The sequence below is a fragment of the Toxorhynchites rutilus genome, chromosome 3 (genome assembly GCF_029784135.1).
Source record: "Toxorhynchites rutilus septentrionalis strain SRP chromosome 3, ASM2978413v1, whole genome shotgun sequence".
NCBI classification, from domain to species: Eukaryota; Metazoa; Arthropoda; class Insecta; order Diptera; family Culicidae; genus Toxorhynchites; species Toxorhynchites rutilus.
Genome location: NC_073746.1, coordinates 140,670,329 through 140,695,058, shown reverse-complemented (window position 1 = coordinate 140,695,058; position 24,730 = coordinate 140,670,329). Strand labels below are relative to the sequence as shown.

Below are 24,730 nucleotides of genomic sequence, written 5' to 3'. Positions count from 1 at the left end.
TTTTTATTTTCTTTTGCCAATTCTATCGACGAAGGCTAATCCTTTTTCCTGGGATAACGAATTCAATCATGGTCGAATCGAGGATGGAAGAGTCGCAAGCTACCATAAAAAATCACGAAATCAAGTGATTGTCAATGCAAAATCTACACCACTTATTTAGCTTGTGCATATTTTGATAACATTTTTCCATATATAACAATATTGTTCAAGCCACCTGAAACAAAAGATTGGTGAATTGTCACTAAAGCTCCTGGTAGCGCTAATTGCCTTTTCTCGGAAACATCAATTTACTATCGGAGTTTTAACACATGTCGGATATGTGTAGGTGTGTACAGAACATTTTCTTACAACCACTTCATTAGTAAAAATGAGCTTTTGCACTCGATCATCATTATGCGATTCGTGTGTGTTTCGGGTATTGTGTCACACTTGATAAGAAAATGAATTATGGCGATAAGAAGAAAATAACACTAAATTTATTAGTATATAAGAATGAATGGACATATGAAAGCACCTTTCAGAACGATCCTACGCCGTTTCGATGGTGGTTCGGAAACATTGTGCCTCTTTTCTCAAAGCTGTTTTAGTAAAATGAAGTGTACAGTAAGGATGAAATATTAACACGTGTTAATACACCAAAAAAAGCGTTGCAAATTGTTTTGAGAGATAAAAGCATGCGGATTTTTGTAGTTTTATTGGGATTACTTTTCTACGCAGCAGCTGCTGATTGGCATTTTTTCAATTGTGTGAACACGGAAAGGAGATGTCCCAACGAGAATGTCACGTTTTGGCTTTATACAAGGTTTATATTTAGCTAGTGTACTCTATGTTGAAAGTCAACTCAACTAGTTCAATATTCAATCAATTAACAGAGAAACACAGAAGAACCCAACGCAACTGAACATGTTTGAGCCAAACACAATTAAGGGAGCTCCGTTTGCCTTCGGCCGCCCTCTGATTGTCCTCATCCACGGTTACACTGGACACCGGGATTATGCTCCCAACCCTACAATTCGGCCTGCGTACTTAGCGTACGACGAGTTCAATGTCATTTCACTGGATTACAATCCCCTCGCGCAGGAGCCTTGCTATCATCATGCTGTGCGAAATCTTCCAACAGTGGCGAATTGCACAGCCCATCTGTTGGATTATATGATCTCCCAAGAAATGTTTACACTGAGTGACATCCATGTGGTGGGATTCAGTTTAGGAGCTCAAACTTCCGGAATGATCTCTAACTATCTTAGGTCTGGAAAGTTGAAGCGGATAACCGGACTGGATCCGGCCAAACCACTGTTCATGACCGCACCAAAGGCGTACAAACTGGACCATTCCGACGCGGAGTTCGTTCAAGTGATCCACACGGATGTGTTCGCGAGGGGTATCTTACATCCCTGCGGTCATACGGATTTCTACGTGAATGGCGGAGCGGACCAGCCAGGCTGTAGTACACAAACGGTAGTGAGCCCAGGGGAGTGCAACCATAACAGGGCACCGGAGTATTACGCAGAGTCGATAGCCTCAGAGGTTGGATTTTATGGGTACAGATGCGCCCACTGGTATCTGTATATGCTAGGTTTCTGCACTGACCAGCACGTGACTGCATTAATGGGAGCGCATACGCCAAACACGTAAGTGAACTGTTTAAATGCTTTTTTTACGAATGGAAATTAATCGTATTGTAATGGGCGGGTTCATAGAATGCAAAGCATGTTTGTGAATATCAATGAGAACCTCGTTTTTTTTTGTGTGTGGTTTATTTATATTTATATAATTGTTACCGTGATGAGTGAATAGTGAAATTCCAGGGAATGAATAGTAAGTTTAACAAATTTGGCGATTCATAGAGGATCAAGCGATATAATTTTTTTTGGTGACAAAGCATCTGTTACTCTCGAGTCATGATAGAAACATAACTAGTGATGAACCATGAGTTTAAGGGCAGAAAACCGAAAAAAATCCTGTCGATACAACACACACTGGCTGGAAAATGTGAAGATTGTTATTGAATATGAGATGGGATAATAGGAGTTTGAATTCTACCACATTGTTTCCTTACCATAATTTAAAACTTGGATTTGGTAGGACACAGTGTCATTCCAAAGAATGATTTCCACAAGTGCTTTCAAGATTGACAGTGTATTATTTCTTGGTATTAGCGTACTATTTCTGATGGGATCAAATTGATATTAACGAACCGGATTTGACTGTAATCAAATTAATGCATAATCTTCTTGCAAAAGTTTTCCACAGATGTTAGAAGAATTTCAGCGGTGTGTTCCAAGATTATTGGGGGGAATACTACGACCACGTTCACGTCTTTTGCTTTCATCGACTAGCTAATCAAAAGGTGTCCGAAAGCGAGTGTTTCGAAAAAAAGTGGAGTCGATCCCCCGTTCAAAGGAGATGCAGGCAGTGCATCGCAGAGTGGAATTCAAGTTCAAGTGGAATGTTTTGTGGTTTCGACTGCGCTTCTTCGTCTCAACTGTGAGGAGTACTATTTTGAAGGTACCGTTGGAATTAGTAGAAGGAAAATAGATGCACATGTCATAGACGCGTTACCGGGGTTGAGTAGGCACATAAATGATGATGGTCTTTTACAGAGGGAGTTGCGAGAAATATGATATCCAATGATTGATCATTTGCGGCAGAAGCTCCTGGTCCCAACCTAGAATGTTTTGTCAGCGCTGTCCTTAACACTTTAAGGACCGAGAAGAAATGACTTGTGTGAAGTTGCTTGCTTTGCGTGCAAGTTTATAAGAGGCATTAAAGTTGCAGTACATTCGCCTCTGTGTGCAAGTTTCTGTTCAACGTCTTGCTGGATTTCCTGAATAATATTATGAATGAATTATTATGTTGAAATAAATTGATTGTTTATCAAGTTATCATGCTCATTATATAGAGAATTGAATCATTCATCTTTCCACATAATTAATTTTTTTCTTGATCGTGACAGGGAAAAGTTATAGACTGGAACCTGAGCATGGATCAATATAGGAAAATATACAGAATTTTGAAAATAAAAAAAAAGTGGTTCGAATAGAATTATCGAAGTTATTCGGTAGACAAATGTTTTACCTATCTTCCAGCCACAATTTTATTAATCGGAAAAAGGTCTGAGAAAAGTTATAGCTCAAGTTGTATGGGAGAAATTAATTATTTGAAAGAAAATTGAAAAAAGTTATTTGACAAGACCCAAAACACATTTTATAGATAATACTCATTCGATAGAGAATATTTTTATCTATCTTTAGCCAAATTTTCATTGGTCAAAAAAGGGTCTAAGAAAAGTTATAGGCCAAAACCTGTACAACTTGTATGGGTGAAATAAATTAATTGGTATGGTGAAAAACGTACCTTTCAATTTTTAGCACGCCATTCTCAATAGTTTCGAGATAAAAAATTTGAAAAAAAACTGAAAGTGCATCTTACTATGATATATCATAGTAAGAAATATAATCAAAAAATAAATTCCTAAAAAAATAAGTGCTAAAAAAAATCTTGAAATATTGATTTTTTTGAGGATTCAGAGATTCAGTACTACTATAATTTGTATTTAAAAGTGTTCCTGCGCCTTTTATGGATATGTGTGATTTTTTTCGGATAATAATAAGATAAGTCTCCTATATGGTTTACTATGAGAGCTATAGTGAAAAAATGAGTTTTTCTTATTTTCCCCATTCTCAATAGGCTTCGAAATGAAAATTTGAGAAATTACTCAAAGTATATCTACAATAGTGTACCGCGACAAATTATAACAAAATTCTATCCCCCGCGTAAAAAAATCCTGGGTGTATAGAATTTATTAGAGTTTATTTGTTTTTCGAAGATTATTTATTGAACCATTTATTATCAAAAACGAATTTCCAAATTTTTCGTTCATACAATAATATTACAGTACTGAATGGTCCTACAACAACGTTATAGAAATCAAATGAAAGATAATTGATAACGTTAATTGGATTTGCTATCTTTGAAAAAACAGAAAGAAATCGTTTTCTCATTTCTTCCTGATATTTTTGTCGTTTCGATTGTTTTCTCATTTCTTCCTGATATTTTTGTCCACTGAATTCGTCGTAATACGTAAGTATACGTCGAAATACAAATTTCTCTGTAAAATATTCCATGTAAATTCATGTAAACTATGCTCTAAAGTGATTTATATCTCATCTTCATGTGTTGATATTTCAGTTTCGGCTTCGCACTCTGTTCCTTCAATTTTTTTTTCGAGTGTGAAAAAGTTCTATTTCCATTTTCGTTAAATATAATAATTTGCCTCCTACAACTTGTATACATTTTGGCCCATACCTTTTCTCAGACTCTTTTCCGGCCAACGGAAATTTAACTGAAGATGGACAAAAGTATTCTCTATCCAATGACTATTATCTCAAAAATGTGTTTCGGGTCCTTTCAAATAACTTTTTTTCAATTTTCTTTAACTATCTAATGAGCATGATTTTGAAGGTTGTTACTTGATAAACAATCAATTCATTTCAACTGAAATAATTCATTATTCATCAAATCCAGCAAGACGTGGAACAGAAACTTGCACGCAACAAAAACTTTTATACGCTAATTTCACACAAGTCCGTAAAGAAGGAACGCGAAAACGAGAAATCTCGGTAGCGGTCCGAAAAGTGTTAAGCGCCTATAGGGCATGCATACATAGTTTGGTGATGATAATCGTTTCATCAAGAATATCGGTTCGGTAACGCAGGTCGTCTGTTGATGGTTCACAATGCGAAGCACATGAATCTCAACAAAATTATACTGATGCCTGGAAAGCAGATGTCTCGCTGAATGCTCGACTGAGAAAAGTGTTCAGAGACACAGTAGTATTTATTGCTATGGCGAAAAAAAAATTGAATTTTTTGCATCGATTAAAAAAAAGAAAATGCCAGAAAATGTTTTTTGTGGAGTTTATTTCGAAAATTATCTGTAATTCTGCAAATATTGCAGTAAGTTCTAATGTTTGTGGATAGATTTTAAGCCTAGTGTATTTGAAAAACACCTGCGAACGTTTCATATTGATACGTTCGGTCGTTTTTTTAGCCAATTATAATTTAGCCGATTAAATTTTGGAGCAAATAAGAGAAGTACTTCAACGCAAATTGTATTGGAAAAACAGAATTCTTTGCGTACAGAATAAATAAACGGTACGTAACTTTCGTATTCATGAGGATGTGGAGTGCGTGTATATGTGGGAATGCGTACGTATACGTGTGAGCAGAGATGCCAACCTTTCTGATTTTTCAGGATTTCCCAGACTTTTCAGCACGCTCCCTGATGTCCTGACGAACACTAAATTTATCCTGATTTTTCTGAAATGATCCTGATTTTTCCTGATTTTTGTACTCTTTACATTATTCGTAATAAATATACTGGTTTGCATGCCAAAGTTTTCTTTCATGACAGTTCTCCGGTTCGCACTTGTATAAATCTTACATTAAGTTAAACTGTGTACTTAACTTTTTTTTATCTCTACCGTCAATTGTTTCGTGGCAGTGCTAGCAAATTTAATGAAACCAGATTTTCTGACGAATTTATGAAATTACAACGAGATTAAGTTTGAGGAACAACATTGTTTTATTTAGGATAATGTGTATGTAGATGTATCCCCAGAGTTATTAATGTAGGAATACGTTTCAGAGTGTAAAATTACTCAAGAGAAAATTTTTGAATCCACAGTCCATATAAAAAGATTTTGTATGTGATTTGTTCGTCTGATTCAAAGTAGAATAAACTTTAATGATGGGACTATGGTAAATATATCTATAACCGTACTAAATATAAAAATTGAAATGAAAAATTCAACAAGTCTTCTACTTCTACTGCTAATATGCTTTCCTCATTTGTTGAGTAGAGATTTATTCCAAAGCATGGATGACGAATTCAGTGAAAATTTATATGTTGATTTCTCTGCAATTGACTGTAGTGATGTTGCAGGTTTTTCGGAAAAAAAATAAACGATCAAAAAGTCAGGTGAAACACTAGCATTTCCGCTTATGCGAGGATTTATACCATGCTTATTAATCCTTTTACATATCCGGTCTTCGCTCGAAGGAAGATATACTCTGTATTATTATTTTCTGTATTATGAGCTCTTGCCAAGCAACCTGTTTCTCACATGTATGGCTAGCAGCAGTTTTGACGTAGGACTACGTCTTTCATTTCTATACCGGGGTGTAAAATCAAAGTTTCGGAAACGAAAGCGTTACGCCGGAGACCGAGATTTTGAGCGTTAATAGCTCCTAAACAACTGAACGAAATGGTATGATAAACACTTCATTCGAAAGATAAAATGTCTACGCGTTCTATACTTGTTACTTTATGATCCAAAAACTTGTTTCAATAGTCTTAAAATTGCTTTCAAAACAGGCTATTGAAATCACCAATCGGTATATAAGCGAGCGCCGCTCGGAAATCCACTCAGTTCTAATTGAACAGCGATTCTAGCATGTTGTCGCTGTTGTGGTGAAGCTCTTCGTTTATCAAGAAAGCGCGAATGAACGGTGTTACCAAGAGCCTGTTTGTGCACCTTAGGCCAGAAGGAAATCCATCAGGAGGAGAGCGATGCCACAAAGGGTACCCCGGGAAGATCTCGAAGCAGCCGCTACACACACACACACACACATACACGCGTGGAATTCTTTCCGTTTGGATGCCATTCAGCATCGAGAAAGATCCGGAAAATAATCTGCCAGTTCCTCTGGGAATTTAAAAATACATTCATGTGAAAGAGTTTTTTTTGAATGTTTTCTATCCATTGTAACACTGTGACCAAATATGTTTCAATCAAGTGCTATTAACAGATGGTTATCGAGTTAGCATTAACCACTGGTGGGCTTCCAGTATCGAGGAAAATGTGGAAATATCTAATCGTTACTGAAAATAATCTGCCAGTTCCTCTGGGAATTTAAAATTACATTCATGTGAAAGAGTTTATTTTAATGTTTTCTATCCATGTAACACTGTGACCAAATACATTTAGTTTTGTGATTTTTCAATCAATCGTAATTAACAGAATAGCTTCTGAAGATTATTCTTCCCCATCAGTAGGATATTTCCGTATCCAATATTGTATGCGCCCGCAATCGATTATTGCTCAGTCGCCGAAAATTTCGAACTCAGAGAATTCATTCCCCTCTAGTTTGCCTTCCAAATTGCCATCGTAAACCACGCCTTCTCTCGATTCAATCACGCACAAAAAGCATACTCAAGCGATATCCTGGTGGTGAGATGCATTCATTTTTCGTGAGGACATCGACAAGACAACATCGTTGCTGAGGGTGCTGGACGGCGAAGGATCGAGATCTGCCCTGAAACGCAAGCAGTTTGTTTGAAACTGTGAGGGAGCACAGAGAAGCCGATCATTCAGGAGAAGAGAAGGTGACCATCGAAGCAGCCGCTACACACATACACGCACGGAATTCTTTCCGTTTGGATGCCATTCAGCATCGAGAAAGATCCGGAAAATAATCTGCCAGTTCCTCTAGGAATTTTAAAATACATTCATGTGACAGAGTTTATTTGAATGTTTTCTATCCATGTAACACTGTGACCAAATATTTTTCAATCAAGTGCTATTAACGGATGGTTATCGAGTTAGCATTAATCACTAGTTGGCTTCCAGTATCGAGGAAAATGTGGTAATATCAAATCGTTACTGAAAATAATCTACCAGTTCCTCTGGGAATTTAAAATTACATTCATGTGAAAGAGTTTATTTTAATGTTTTCTATCCATGTAACACTGTGACCAAATACATTTGGTTTTGTGATTTTTGAATCAATCGCAATTAACAGGATAGCTTCTGAAGATTATTCTTCCCCATCAGTAGTATATTTCCGTATCCAATATTGGATGCATAAAACCTTGTGCCTCCAACGTAACGCTCTCGTTTTCGAAGTCCCCCAAATATTCATTCATTCAGAATGAATTCAGATTCAACTTCGAACAAATGATCTCTAAATCAACGATAGTCCTACGTCACCCTTGCGGTTATACCATAGATATAACCCACTTCCTGTTTTCGACGAGGAAGCAAACATGTTCTGGGAGGATAGAATATTTCAGCTGTGTGAAAGATGGCGAAAGATTGTGAAACAGAACTATAGATATAAAATAAAATTATAATGCTTTGATTGAAAACGATGTTTTTGTTTTCCCAAAAATCGACATTAACTTTTCGGACAACCCAATATGAGCTATCCTGATTTATCCAGATTTTTATTTTCATTCATCCAGATTTTTTTAAATTATAGTTGGCCTGCGTGTGAGTATCCTCACTCCTTGCAACCTTCGTACTTCTAGAATTATTCTTCATTACAGGCGAAGTGGTAATTTTTGATTCAATCGTAAATATCAGAAGTATAGGTAGATCCTACAGGAACATTTTAGGAACCAAATGAAACCTGATTGATAAGGATAATTGCATTCACTATTGAGTTGGCTAGCAAAAAATTGTGTTAGCCCACAAACTCTTTGTAAAACAGAAAAAAAATAGATTTTCTATTTCTTCTCGATATTTTCGGCTACTACACCTACACACACCACGATAAGAAAACGTACGTAGAACATTAAAATACCTGGAAGCTTCAAAATGCTTTAAAACGATGAAAATTCCATCTGTATGCGTTGATTTTTCACGAAATTGCAGCATGTCAAAGATCACTTAAAATTTTTGGCACTCTGTTCCTATAGTTTTTTTTGTCGAGTGTAAGAAACACTTTTTATTATATTTATATTGATGTATAACCTATTCAACATGTAATCAACTTTTTACAATAAAAAAAGTCTGTTTTTCAAGCCTTGAATTATTCATGAAAACATGTCTTTTTTGTGCAGTTCCATTTCAAATGAAGAGTTTCATCACTCCGCTAACTTCATCTTAGTCAACTTCATCACATTATCACACGCTATCTATCAGTCTCTAGCTTTACTTCATTGCCCAGGAAGCGATCATGAGCAGCTAGTAAATTTCGCAGCAGACTAAAACAGAGCATGCAAACTTGCTCAAGATTATCACTTCTTTCGCTCTCGCATATCTTGCTTGAGCGGGAAATGGTGAACGATGCTATTTGCGCATTAGTCGAGACTTTGTATATTGCCACAATCACCTGTTTAAGACTATCTATTCAAACGCACATTTGCGCCAACATTCAATTGCTTCAGCGGACCGACTCTGGGCCCAGATGGAATTGAGTGGGTGCAACAATCAGCGCATTGATTGTTTCCCTCTTGTAACCTGAGCAGGGGAGGTGGATTTACAAGAAATTTTCTTTGCCCATTCAGTATTGTTTGTTTGTGATGCATTTTGTCTCTTCCTTCACTCTTTTTTTTCGCTTTATTCGGATGAAATGGTTGGCATACGATAAAATGAGAGATGGATGATCGTCATACATTACAATTGGAATAAATTAATCCATTAATCCAATCCATAATCCATGAAATTTAATAATAAAGTTTTCCTTATCGTTACAGGACGCGTGGTCTGTATTTTACGGACGCCAACTCAATAGCACCGTACGCACAAGGCCGGAAAGCTAGAGCCTCCGAACAATTCCCATTTCCTCTGTAAAAACACAAAGAAAAATAAATCGGTAAACATTGCTTCCAATATATGTCACCTTCCATGTTTCGCTCGATTTCTCTTCCATGAAGAAAATAACCACATCAAACTTGAAGGAAGCAAAGTAGCATTGAACAAAGGCTAGAAATGAGCGGTTTATGGTTTTCGTATATTCTCGATCAACGCAAAATAGGTTTACGCCAGTTTGAATGATATCCTGCGCAGGTCTATCTGAGTGAACAGTAAATAAAGCTCAAGGTGAATCACTTTTGTTCTAGGGCGAATTCACAAGTTCCAAGCTTTTTTTTAATGTTGTTAGTTGACAAGTTGAAAACCAGCAGAAAACGCCGTGGGTTATAAAATAATTTGAATTCCTAAGGCGCACTTAGAACCGCTAAAGCTAAAGGTATTTCATGTGAACATATAGTAAATTGTCTATGTTTCAAAGTGAAGGGTAATAAAGAATAATATTTATGTTTTTTTTTTATTAAATGGTTGTACAAGGAATCATAAAAAACACATGCTAAATGTTTTATTTTAAACGAAAATAAAAAAAAAACAAAGCTACCAGTTTGTTTGTACTTTTCCTACGATCTACACTTCGTAAGTTAGGAAACACAGGTAATGGTAGAAGGCACTTAAAAAACTAATACACGAAAAATGGTGCCATTTATTTATTGTATGAGTAAAATTTTTAAAAATTTCAATGATATTATTTTTAGAGTGCATATAATCACTGTAGGCATTTGTTGTCACGACAAGTTCATTTGTTTACATCAGAGTTACCTAAACTATTTTTGGCAAGAGACCCCTTTTCCAGAACAAAGTGATACCCCCTATAGCCGAAATGTTTTTAAAAATGTTATCTTCATCTTATTCATACAAAATACTTACCAATTATTTATTACCAATCTCAGCAATAATTAGGCATCAAATTCAGTAAATATCAAGTGTATAATTATTGATAATAAATACAAATATTAGTACAATAAGTAAAAATAAAAATTTTCGTTTATGTCGATCCCTGGGGAACCAATATTGACCCCAAGGGGTCGTTATCGACCACTTTGAGAACCTGGTTTACATCATGGAGTCACTGAAACAAGGTGTCGCGTATCAATCCATCAACTGATTAGAAAGTGTTGGCTCAAACGGAATCCGAAGTTGTAATCGAGAGACGCGACAAAAATGGCAGAAGTTTCGCAATCGTGTGTCTAGAAAGCTAAAGACAGGATTGAGAAGTTTCAAAGCACAATTTGCAACGGAGTTCAAACGCAGGCAAAATCTGGAAACGCTCCAATTCTCTAAAAATCTACACCGTGACAAAAAAGTTCGGTCATTGCCAATAACCTCTTGATATGATACGAATGCTATCATCACTTGCAAATAACATGTTTCTCCGTTACATGGAATAAATGTTTTATACAGAAAATATGATAGAATAAAGACAGCCCTAAATCGTTAAATTCCTTCCTCGAGTTCTGTTCTTATCAACACATCCGGCGAAATATGCGTAATATTTTTATGGGACCCCCTCTCCATTCCAGAGGAGGAAAGGGTGTCACACCATTATAGAAACATTTATTGCGCCCTGAAACTACCACCTGCAAAATTTGGTTCCATTTGCTTGATTTATTCTCGAGTAATGCAGAAATTTGAGTTTCATTTGTATGGCAGTATGGCATCTCTGGTTAATCGTCATCGTCGTTTTACAGCTCACTCAAAGTCATAACTGCGCAAGGTACTGGTCATTCATTGCGTGATCCACAGACAGAATTTAGTAACAGAAAATCTGAGCCCTAGATTGCATCAGTCTTTACTATATGTTATAAGTGCTATCAAAAAGCTTCGAGGCAATTCTTTGAACACTCGATTAATTGCTCAGCTATATGAGAATAACGACGAAATCTTTACTCGGTTACTTCTACACACTGGAGTTCGCTTACCTCCAAGAGGCTCTATATACCAAAAAAAAATGAATTTGTGTTTCAGTTGCAGGGTGACGATTTCAACTTGAGTGAAACAATATCAATAATATTGGCCCTACTGACAATACTTTAGAAACAAAATTCAAGCAAAAAAAAATATTCACAGTTTTCGCATTTGTCAAAATTATCACAAAAGCGTCAAGACCAATTTATATTATCATATGATCGGTGTGAACTATGATATGATACTATGATATGATAAAATCATATAAATTATTCAGTAGAATTTCCCTCACTAAACCTATGAAATAAAACAACCCGGTTTTATGGCTTAGAACTTTACTTACTTATCGATTAGTATGTATTTTCAAGTACAACCCATGACTTTCTAAAAATGTATAGTTCAACGACAAACAGATTAACGAGATTTTGGAAAAGAGTAACTGCAGTCAATAAAAGACCACGGCTGAATTTAAAATCGACCATGAAAAGTTTGACAATAACAATTTTTCACTCTCTGGCACTTGGTTCACTCTGTCTGAGCAAGATATAATAAAATATTCGATCAAATTTTCTATTGCTATGAATTGTCTGAAAAGTGCTTTAACATGAGTTACATTCCCGTGTTAACTAAAGGCCAAAGGGAAAAATCTTCTGATGCGGAGAAATCCAATATTCGCTCTCTAATCGGTGTGGTCGTATGCACTTGGTCCACTCTGACTGCATACTATATCAAAAAAAAAAAAATTAAAATAAATTTATTCCATAAACAAGGATTTTACTGAGATGTTTTAGGATCTTCAAAATTTTCAAATTCCTCAATGGATAATAAATTCGTACTATATCACATGGAATGAGCCAAAGTGATAATGGGATGACAGATGAGCATGAGGAGCTCAAGCAGAAGTACAACCAAGGTTGTCATAGGTTCTGGTTATATCACAACATAACATTGAAACATATCCATATCCATAACATATCCTGCAATGTGGGACATTGCTGAAAAATAATTTCTCGTTTTTCCATCATCATGCTTTATCAAAAAAAACTTCATTGTGGTTACAAACTACTCGAAACCGAGGGCACCAATTGAAAATCAACGAACGCGGAGACGTATTACCAAACCAATATTGAACCATATTTTGGCATTTTGATAGTTGCGGATAGATTGGTTTGCGATTTGAATGTTTGTATAGTTTGTGAGTAATTTGTATTAATAATTTTTATTTACGCTTGATATTTACTAAATTTTATCTCTATTTATTTTGTTGAAAATGATGAGAAAATATTTGTTTATGTACTATAATGACTTTCAACACTTTTGGCCGGTTTGTCACATCATTTCCAATTTTTGAAAGAATTTCGGGAGTGTGAATTGAACTCGTGATCTTCTGCGTGAGAGGTACGGATGTTACCACTACGCCAGTTCACCTCCGTGAGAAAATAATGTGAAGCTTACTCATTTAACTAACTGCAATGTTTTTAAATTGATAATTATTCAGTTAGGAAGAAAAAACTAAAGAAATTTGGCTATAGGGGTCTGAGGTATGACTTTATTCTGGAAAAAGGGTCTCTTGTCCAAAATAGTTTGAGAACCCCTGTTTTAAAGGAATAAAAAGGAATAAAAAGAACTACGAGAACACCAAAGTTAGAATAGATTGTACTGGGTCGACCTCGCCGAAATACTGTTCAATCTGCTCGGAAGTTGGCTAGGGATCTCAATGTCAATCGTGAATACCTCCGATTACTCTTGTGGTGAGATATGCGACTAAAAGAACGTTTGGTTTATGGTGTTTCGGAAGCTGCAAAACAAAAGAGAACTGCTCATTTGGCGCGCAGATGATGAAATATTTTTTTCAGATGAAATGTTATTTATTTTGAAGCAGTCTTTCAATTGTTAAAATGATCGTGTATGGAGTGCAAGTATTGATGATGTATCTGCACATAAACAGAACGCGTCACGGTATCAAAATAAAACATCAGTCATGGTTTGGGGAGCAATATGTGATAGAGGAAAATTTCCACTTATTTTTATTGATAAAGGTGTGAAAATCAATGCAGCTTATTACCTGGACGCATTTTTAAAGCAAAACGTATTTCCTCGCTAAAGAGAGTTATTCGCGGATGAACATTATTAATTTCAACAAGATGGTGCTCCTTCCCGTACAATAAAAAAAGGTGAACAGCTAAGATGCCAGGAAAATTTGACCGATTTTATAACCAAGCATGAATGGTCTTCTTCTCGTCATCTTCTCCGGTGCTTAAAAACTGGATTATGTTGGTTGCTTTTAAAGTTTAATGACCACAATATTCGAAGCTTACTTTAATTAAAGAAAGTTGTCCTCAAAGGATCCTCAAAAAGACTTGCACGGTCAGTAAGAGGGGATGCAAATACCTAAATACCGACTATAAATGCCGACTATAAAGAGGGAACATATATAAGTCAATAAAATACTTAAAACTGAATTTCTCTTGTTACTTTTTTCTTAAAAATATTGAGAGTCTGGTTTGTGACAAAACATATTTGTCACGGCGTAGTTCCTTAGATTTTCTTCGGTACTTCGTCAACATTTACACAAATCTATCTTTATTATGCTCAAAGTTCGTTTCTCTATGTTACTACTAGTAATAACGCAAATTTACTGAACATTATCGGTTTTCTCTATGCACCAACACTCTGGTTATTTGCCCAATTAGAAAGAAATGACGATGATCAATGCGTACTTCCTGAGAACACAAATTAATAATAAAGCTGTGTATAAATTAGTGATGAAACGGATAGTGGTTTGGCCGGATACCGGATATCCGACAAGCTTTGAGGTCAGACAGTCGGATAGGATCTTTATTTGCGAATACGAAATTGGGACAAACTGCATGTGTGCATGAATTTAATAAAAGATTACATTTTAGGGAGTGATACACACATCTATATATATATAAAAAGGGGGGGGGGGTGTATCTGCCATACAAATGAAACACAAATTTCTGCATTACTCGATAATTAATCAAGCAAATGAAACCAAATTAGGCATATGGAGATTTTAGAGTGCAATAAATGTTTCTATGGCGGTTCGATACTCCTCCTACCATACAAATGAAACACAAACTTCTGCATTACTCGAGAATCAATCAACAAAATGCAACCAAATTATACATCTGGAGGTTTTAGGGTGCAATCAATGTTTTTTTTCCGGTGGTAAGATACTCCTTCCCCCTCTGTTAGGGTGGACTGCCATACAAATGGAACACAAATTTTTGTATTACTCGAGAACTAATCAAGTAAATGAAACCAAATTAGGTATATTGAGATTATTCCATGTAACGGAGAAATATGTTATTTGCAAGTGGCTGAAAAATATTGAACGAGAATTTTGTCTGAAAATAATCTGATATTATAATGATGAGTTTTGGTAGAAGTACTAGCAATTTTTTAGTGAAAGGTAAATTCAACGGGGTCGATTAAAAGATCAATCAATGAACAGTTCAGCGATTGGACTCATGAACTTGCGCTTAGTAAAAAAACGTGAATGTTTGAAGGTATTAATAACAAAAACAAATTTTGGGCGGGACGAAGTTTGCCGGGTCAGCTAGTCTTTACAAAAAAATAATGAACTATTATTAAATTTTCCGTATAGAATGAATATCTCTTGTGGTAGAGTATCAAGTTTCCTGCAAGGAATATTGAACATATTTTTTTCTGTCAAGGATTTTGATGAAATTTTTGTTGACATTTTGAAAATTTTTTAATACTAGTCGAGTTAGAGTAAGTACTACGAATTCAAACAAACAAAGAACATCAATCAATTATTTTCATTCAAGATTGAAAAACTTGGAACGGTCATCAAGGATAAATAATCTGAGAGAGGGTACACTTACACTTCAAATCAAGGCAAATCAAATTAAACGGAGCAAACGAGACGAAACTGAATTAAATTTTTCGACGCCCCGTCACCCAGATATGGGTGACACTTTCCTCGCTCGAATTGAGTAGGATTTTTAGAAAGTATTTGATAGAATAGGCACCTAAATGTAACTATAGGATATGGAAAATAATAAAATCATAACAATAATATTATACTGTTTATACTATACTTTTTATTAATTTATAGTATGGATGGTTTGTACTGCAGTTTTTTGCAAAACCCCTATACTATGACTTTGGCATGTGTTATTATCATCAATTCGTCTTCAATTGAAAACAAACATTGCTAGATCATGTAAAAGTTATCTATAAACTAAGTTTGATCTTCATTTAATAATTTAATCGCAAGTTGGGCTCTGCAAGAAACGCGTATCAGGTTTAACAGAACACGTTAAACCTGATACGCGAAGCTCACAACACCTTTTGGGACTGTTCGAACGAAGTGGCAAATGAAAATAATAGTCATCGTGGTGTTCAGGAGAAAATCTCTTTGCGAAAACATTTCGACTGGATCGCAATCACGTTCCTTACGTTTGATAGTCATTAAACACTAAGCAGTACCCCAATTGGCGAGATTTGCTGGAGTTTATCCTTCAGCTACTTGCAGTAGTGTTTTCAAAGAAAGAATGCTCTCTTAAGCTGGCCTGGTGTAGGAAGCAAAGCGTAATCGGTCGGTTAAAAACATTGTAATAAAAGCAATAGTGTTAATGAATTTATGTTATGAGTCAATATCCTAATATTGATAAAAATATGTTTTATCTTTTTTTAATAAGAAATTATATTTTTCCTAATATCCAGTATCCGGCCGGGTAGCGAATATTGTCCAGATAGGCCGGATACCAGATAGATATCCGTTTCATCCATAGTATAAATCAAGGAGAGTATGGTGGAAAATGACTGAACAAATTGGAATAAGTTTCAAGAAAACGGCAAGAATGTTAGCATTGAATGGAACAATCAAGACAGCAATTCAATAAATATAAACACTATTTTGAATGTTTTCCTCAATACAAATGCAACAGAGGTTGGTCGTTACAGCTTGAAAACCGGAGTCAATATTTTTGTTAGTAATTGACTAGATCGAGACTTGTACATAAGCAAACTGAAACACCTTGATGGGTAGAGAAAAAGAATCACCGGAGTCGGCTGTCGGAGCAACGAAAGCAAAACTCACAACATTCCACAAACTCCGACAGCTTTACTCTGGCCCGGTGAAGTTCAACCCAGCTTCGAGGTTTGTACAGAGAGTATCATAACTCAAGAGAGCGCAAAGTGGCTTGGTTCAGTTTTCTTTTAGCCATCAATCCGTTCGGAGTCTCGTAATCGCTACGCGCGTCGCCCTCTGTGAGGTGTGTTTTTAGGTTTCTAAATAATACAGCTTGATCGCGTAACTTAACGCGGACGAGTCCGCTGAAAATGGTTCATTGATAATACGCAAGAGACGGAGACGGTGTGTGAAAGTGCAAAACAAAATTACTCTACCCGTTGAGGAAGGTCGGGGTTGGCGGAGTTCATACTCAGTTGGTTACAGTGCGAAGAGTTGGACTGGAGCACGGACTGTCCTAATTTTTGGCGCCTAATTTGATGGACACCTGAGGAAGACCAAAGCGAGAGAACCATCGTTATACAAGACATGCTATGCGAATGGGTAACCGAAACATGAAGGTGGTTTTTGTTTTGAATGAGCTCACAAAGAAAAGTTAACCGCACGTTCGCATGGAAGTGATCGCGTAGCGATGAAGTAATATGTGGGAAAGGCTGACCATACCTAACCGTGATGTGCTGTGAGGTCGCGTGGAAGGCTGCAGGAAAGACAGTGTTTTCGACCAGTGATGCTACGATTACGTGCAATATTTCGGTGCAATTAAACTGTGTGTGTGATAAAACGAATGACCATTCACTTACATAAACAGTGTCCTTATTAATGACATACAGTAGAACCCCGATTATTCGCGGAATAGTCTGGCAAAATCAGCGGATAACACAATAAAGAACTAAAATCGAGGGGCTAACATGAAAAAAAAAAGATATTTCAACATGAAAACATTGTTTTATCAATTCAGAAATCATTGAACTACCAATCTGTGAGGTTGTGTATACCAGTGACCATAAAATGTAAAAACAATGACCAACAAAAGAGTATGAGGCCACCACTCACTGACAAATTTTGGGAAGGCCTACATATCACAACTATAGAACCACTCTTTTTTTCTGAGTTTCCCGAGATATGTCAGAAGTCGGTTGAATTTAAGAAAAAAGTGTAGGATATAATAACTAACTTCAGTTAAAAGACTGACCATTTGAACTTTATTGTTGTGTTCAGGCGCGAAACAATCAAAAAGCTAATATTCCAGTGTTTCATAACTATAGATCCAGATGGGAAAACCTTCACTCTTTTACAAAATTAACGTCAATTTCACATGAATTACACTAATTCTCTAATGCTTAGGTCATCTTTAGTTCTCAATCAGTTCAAATAACCCATTCGGGTTGATTTTCGAGCTGTAGCTGTTCTACGCAGAGGATTCTGCTCGTTTAAGCTCTTCATTTCACTCATACTGCTACATCTACTATTCGTCCGATCACTACTCATAAGTTCTTGATGAAATTTTGATTTGATAAGTGGCTGACCAGTCCAGAATCTGAAGTCCCTGTTCATTAAGCCATGCCAAAACCTTCCGGATTTTATGAATTGATGCCAAATTACCCAACTATCTCATTTTTTTATGTAAAAACAGCAGTAAATTATTCTGAAGTACTTCGTTGCACTTCTGACTGTTCATTCGCGTTGATGGTAGGCTATCTAAATCAGGCCTTTTTAAGGAAACTCTCTCCAAACCATAAAAATTTCATCTCCAAAGCGGCGGGTCCAAAAACTAATGTGGAAGCTAATGCCATGGGTTTCACTATTTCAGGAGAACTTCTCTAATAAAAGAAATCCAACTTGAATTGAATTTCTTCATACTGGAAGGACTTACGGAACGTGTCGTGTAATTTTTCGACACATAACTTTGCAGGCGGTAATTTTATGGTTTGAGGAGAATATTTTCAAAACAGCCTGGTTCAGATAGCTTTTCATCAACACCAATGTATAATCAGAAGTGCAATGAAGTACTGCAGAATCATTTACTTCTGCTTTCGCATCAAAAACACCTTGATAATTGGGTAATTTTGCATCAATTTATGAAATCCAGAAAGTCGTGGCATTGTTTAATGAACAGGGCTTCAGATTCCGGAATGGTCAGCTTGTTTATCACATCAAAACCCCGTCAAGAACTTATGAGGAGTGATCGTACAAATAGTGGATGTAGCTTACAAGCAGTATGAGTGAATTGAAGAGCTCAAACGAATGGCGCAACTTGGACAAAACCACCCCGAATGGGTTATTTGATCTGATTGAGAACTAAAGATGACCTACGAATTAGAAACGTACTGTAATTCATGTGAAATTGACGTTAATTTTATATAAGAGTGAGAGTTTTCCTATCTGGTTCTATAGTTATGAAACACTGGAACTTTAGTTTTTCGATTGTTTCGCGCCTGAACACAACAATAAAGTTCAAATGGCCAGTCTTTTAAATGAAGATAGTTATTATATCCTACACTATATACTGCAATTCAACCGACTTCTTACATATCTCTTGAAACTCAGAAAAAATTAGTGGTTCTATAGTTGTGAAACGTAGTGTATAGATTTACCATGGAACTCGCTTTCGCGGATAATCTGGGTTGTACTGTATATTGTTATTGTTGAGACCCTAAAACTCTTTGAGTAGAGCATCGACTTTTGATTAAGAATGAATTTTTGATAATCTATGGTAAATTCGTCGCTATAATATTGATCACAAAAGTGGAACGGAATGGCTTCAATCAAAATGATAGGGAAATATTCAATCTTTCAATCCTGGATTATTCCATTGAATTGAAATATCTATGAGTCCTTTATGACAATCTGTGATGGGAATCGATTCACAATTTCGCCTTGGCTTCTTGCTACATATACCGCGCTGCTCTTCTGTAGAGCAATTATATGCCAAATCGGCCAGAAAACAGCAAATTTTGACCCGATCATCTCCGTCTGAAATTTGGTACGTATGATGAATGCTACCCAAAGTTATAATTTTCATTATAATATGATCAATTTAAATTACGATTGTTTTTTGAAAAGGGCCTATTCAAAATCATTGAGGTTTCTTTCCAAAAATCGTAGCTGAGAATCCAGATGTCTGATCAAAATATGATGTTCAATAAAGTTGTTGGAAAATCACCCATCACCAATCACCCATTTAGGAAAAATATAATATCGAAGGGAGGTTGTTTTGAGATATAAAAGTTCTTAATATTACATTCAATTTTTGAGTATAATTTTTTGAACAGTGCATTTAAAATGTTGTTTTTTTTGAATAGGTCACTGATTTTCCTACAACTTTTTCAAACATCATATTTTAATCGTACATCTGGATTTTGAAATTCGATTTTGTGAAAGAAAGATAAATGATTATAAACACACCCTTCAAGAAAATCAGCCGTAATTTTAATTGGTATTATGACAATGACAATTGTGATTTTAGGTAGTTTCTATTATCAGTACCAAGTTTAGCAGTCTGTCGGGCTGTCTGTCTGATTCTTATGGACTCGGAAACTACTGAACCGATCAACATGAAAATTGGTATGTAGGGGTTTTTGTGGCCGGGAAAGGTTTTCGTGATAGTTTGAGACCCCTCCCCCCTCTCTAAGGGGGGACTGCCATACAAATTAAACACAAATTTCTGCATTACTAGAGAATTAATCAAGCAAATGAAACCAAATTTGGCATGTGAAGGTTTTAGGGTACAATAAATGTTTTTACGGTGGTTAGACTGCCATACAAATGAAACTCAAATTTCTGCATTACTCGAGAATTAATCAAGCAAATGGAACCAAATTTTGCATGTAGAGGTTTTAGGGTGCAATAAATGATTCTATGGTGGTTAGATACTCCTCCCCCTCTCTTACGTGAGGCTGCCATAAAAATGAAACACAATTTTCTGCATAACTCGAGGATTCAATTTGGGATGTGAGGGTTTTTAGGTACGAGAAATGTTTCTATGATGGTATGACACCCCTCCCTCCTCTGAAATGGAGAGGGGGTCCCATAAAAATATTACACATATTTCAACTAAAAATATTGCAACCAAACATGACCATTGAAAATTTCCGGAAAACTCTGAAGGAAGAAGGGAAAATTCGAAAAATTAAATTTCGAATGTTCTATACACGATGAAAAGCACTCCTATATCATCTTCTATCTATACCAATAAAAAAGTATCGCCGAATGTGTTGATAAGAGCAGAACTCGAGGAAGGAATTGTCCGATTTAGGGCTGTCTTTATTCTACCATATTTTCTGTATGAAACATTTTTTCCTTATAACGGAGAAACATGTTATTTGCAAATGGTTGAGAAATCATTATAATCTGATATTATAATGATGAGTTTTGTTAGAAATACTAGGAATTTTATAGTGAAAGGTAAATTCAATGGGGTCGATTAGAAGATCAATCAATGAACAGCTCTGCGATTGGACCCATGAACTTGCTCATAGTAAGAAAACGTGAATGTTTGAAGGTATTGATAACAAAACACAAATTTTGGGCGGGACGAAGTTTGCCGGGCCAGCTAGTTGCTCTACAAAAACATAACTGGACTAAATGTGCTATTCAGAGCTATGGATAGTTACCCATTCTCTGTTTGTAGGCGACTTTGAACACCTTGGTAAGGTGGTAAGAAATTTCCACGCTTGTCCGAAGAGAAGGGAGGGGGTATAGACTGAGTCCACGTCAGAGCTGCATTTTTTCATCAATGTCACTGACAACTGACGAGCCACGTTAAGGCTGATTTAGACGATGCCAGTCAGCGCTCTAGTTGAAGTATCCAGTGAACAGAGAACAGACGCTCACGCAACAAATTTCAATAACTTCTGCAAAAGTGAACCGATTTTATTTTTTTTAGAAAACGAAAATAAACCTTTTTTTATGACATTTTGACTCCTTTTTTTCGATACGGTCAACGGTCCTTCACGTATCCCCAGAGGAAGTAATCGACGACGAGAAATGTTGAAATTCTGACCATAAGAGGCAAAATTTCATTAAGGCTTCGGTTGCTCGAGTAATACGATTTCACTAAAAATACACGTTCTTGTAAATTGTACATCTTGACACTAAAAACCATCCGATCAGACTGAACGAGTAGTCGAATGTTATCGTCCCGAAGTGGGGAATGCAGTTTTACCATCGACGAAGCGAGAAAAAATTTTATAAGAAGCTATTCGATTTTTTTACGTGAGCGTTTAATCTGAACAACCCTGTATGACACAATATACAATGGACTTCAAAGATTATTGCTGCTACTGCTAACACCTTAAGAAGGTTTAAGATTTACAGATGAAATAAGCACACTTCTGAACTAAAGCTGTGAACGTAAATTATCTTTCTAGTATTTGATATGTATTCTTTGTGATAGCAACACTTTTTTTGCAAGTGTTTAAAAAATCGTGTACTAAAATTGTATCTGATAATCGAGCTTTTTCTGCCCACGTGGTATGTGGACAGCCTCTTGGGTACGCACGCACAGCATAGTAGAGGAACGACTCGTTGTGTTTGTGTTTGGTTCATGCTGTTTGAAATTAAATAATACGGCAAAGGGTCAATCTTCTATCGGCCATACCTGAGAATTTTGTTCCATACCACTTCTTAAACTGTGTACTTCATAGCGGATGGTTATCGTTGAACTCCACAGGTGAAGGAAGACACTAAGCTTTAATATACTTTATTTTTCTTGCAACAAAGTTCCTCAGCAAAATTTTCAGAATTCTTCAAATTTTTTCGCCGTAAAACAATAACGACGCTCGCAACCTTATTAAATACTATAAACTGATTTCCCCAGTTTCTGTATAGCACTTTGAAATATTCTGAATAATCTTAACTGTCGTTTTACGCATAGTTGTCCCATGTTACTTTTTGACAATTTTCACTTTTCTCCATAAAACAATGTTTTTTTGCCTAAACTTCCGGAAAGACACAATAAATTATTGTTTGTTCCCAGCTTTAAAAAAAACATCTAGTTCAATTGTCCCATGTTGAAATCCTAGGCCTGGCTGTCCCACCATGTTTTTTTTTGTAGATCCATATAGGATGAATCGGATCAAGTACAAGAATTTTATGGCATGCTTTCAACAAGGCTAATGCACTCATTTCTGGTATGGAAAAACGAACTAATTCTCAAACAAACAAAAAAAGTTTTACAGAACACGTGCGAATGATTAATAATAACAAGATTTATATTCTGCAAAGGTGTTGCAGATCACTTCCTTCTTCAAAAACGATGTTTTTAGGCATAATCTTTCGAAAAAAACACAACAAAAAATTGTTTGTTTCCCAGTATTCCAGAAAACAACATCAAGTCCAATCGTCCCATGTTGATATTTTAGATATAACTGTCCCACCATGATTTTTTTTAATTCGTAATCAAGCTTCATTGATTCAAGTGAGAGAAACTTTTCAAATTTCATTACACAACAGTTAAGTGCTTATAAAAAATCCGGTGTGTTTCTAAACTGAAATGCTTAAAGCTTCTGGTAGACAGATATGGTACCAAACTTTGATTGCATTCTTCTCAGTTGCTGATTTGGGAACATGGAACAACTATGCGTAGAACGGCAGTTTAAGCCATACTTCCGATATATAATTGTTGAATTTGCAGAAAACAGAATCTCACCGTGTACAAAAAAATATTTTACATCTGAAAACATTTCCGAAATCATTGAAAAAGTACAATCCGACAAATTCAGCATTTCTATATTGGGAGTATAATTAAAAAAATCCACCATTTACTTAAGCGTTTTTGCTATCAAAGCTATAAATGTTATTCATAACATTTAACAGAGCTATTCAGAGGTTGTCGATATACGTTTTTAGTTTTGGAGTAGGTTGCGCACGCCATTTTTGACATAGGATTACGTGTTTCGAGAAAGTATTGGGGAACATCTAAATATCGGTCGCGTCATAAAAAGTTCAGTTCATAAGCGCTCAATTATTGTTCAATCGTTTCTTGACGTATTTAAAAGATTTCTACATCATTCGATTTGGACACTCTTACAATCTATAATAGAAAATAAATTATAAACTTCAAAACGGTTAATTTGTACTTCGTAACAGTTCATAGCAAGGTGTTAACCCTAACACGGAGTGCATTATCGAACAACGTGACGAATCACTTCACTGATGATTTTTGAAGCCACTATAAAGGAAAAATAAATCAATGAATCACTGACGATACAAGCAAGTTTCGGGAGCTTTCGTAAAATGTATTTCGTAAACGTATAAAAAGGTTTGTCACGACTATGTGAATATCAATAGCGGCAAAGTCGTTGCTGTGACTGTATCAAAGCTATAGAGGCGAATGAGTTTAAAGCCTCTGTAATATAAACAAAGTAAAGTAAAGACTGCGACAGCAGCATATTTTCCCTAAACATGTAACAAATACCTACAAATCCTACGTCGACTATGAGGTGATTCCTCGGACGCAACCCTTCAACTTTTGTTTTACGATAATGATTTGAAGATTCAGCAAAATAAATCGCGGAAATATGTTGAACCATTTTTTCTCGAGAAAATTGAAGCCGAGTGTTGTATTTTGCTTCCATTTGTTAAAATAGACCACTATCTTAACCGTTCGTATTCTACGAGTCCATGAAATTTACCTGTACCGTAGGTTGTCCATAGTACGAAAGTATTAGGCATTTTCGACGCTAAATTAAACTTTTTCTATTGCTTCTTCTAGAAGTAATAATACGTTTATTAATTTATTAGTCCCGAAAATTTATAAACGTATTGTTTCCGAAAATGAACTTTTAAACAAGGAAGGCGATCTGGTGTAGTAGTAATATCCATACCTCTCGCGCAGAGGTCACGAGTTCAAGTGTCACTCCCGACATTCTTCCAAAAATGGAAGTAAAAGTTGCGAACCAGCCAAAAAGTGTTGAAAGGCACTATAATAGAGAAAAAAAATCCTTTTAAACATGTTATGTTTGTTGATTTTATCATACAAACTACTTTCTTCCAGCTTCGATACACATTTTAAAATTAATGTACCCCCGATTTTGTACCCGCATGAATTTTTGCTCTCCGAAATGTGTTTTCCTAATAGGGACTATAAAAGCGGATACGAACACAATACTTTGGCTCGGTTATTCAAGATGGCATTGAAAGATATCTATTCTCATCTTCAACTCACTGAACTTCCACGCATACCGTTTGATAATTAGGCAGAA

At 35.9% G+C, this 24,730-nt stretch overlaps 2 protein-coding genes across 7 annotated transcripts in view; both read left to right on the top strand.

Annotated features, from left to right (window-relative positions):
- The first annotated feature begins 504 nt into the window (after nt 1–504).
- Nucleotides 505–10,814, top strand: LOC129773976 (lipase member H-A-like). Its single transcript, XM_055777659.1, has 3 exons — nt 505–802; nt 873–1,631; nt 9,484–10,814. Exons 1-3 carry the CDS (start codon nt 675–677, stop codon nt 9,578–9,580), a joined length of 984 nt encoding a protein of 327 aa, XP_055633634.1. The 5' UTR covers nt 505–674; the 3' UTR covers nt 9,581–10,814.
- Nucleotides 10,815–16,686: 5,872 nt separating this feature from the next.
- The window catches only part of LOC129773975 (phospholipase A1 member A), a 59,382-nt gene continuing 51,338 nt past the window's right edge, over nt 16,687–24,730 (top strand). The window contains exon 1 of one of the 6 annotated variants that reach the window (XM_055777654.1): nt 16,687–16,770. The gene's annotated coding sequence lies outside the window, so the exon portion shown is untranslated. Of the gene's footprint in view, nt 17,295–24,730 lie in introns of all 6 variants that reach the window. The other 5 variants (XM_055777658.1, XM_055777656.1, XM_055777655.1 and 2 more) reach the window with 5 other exon arrangements.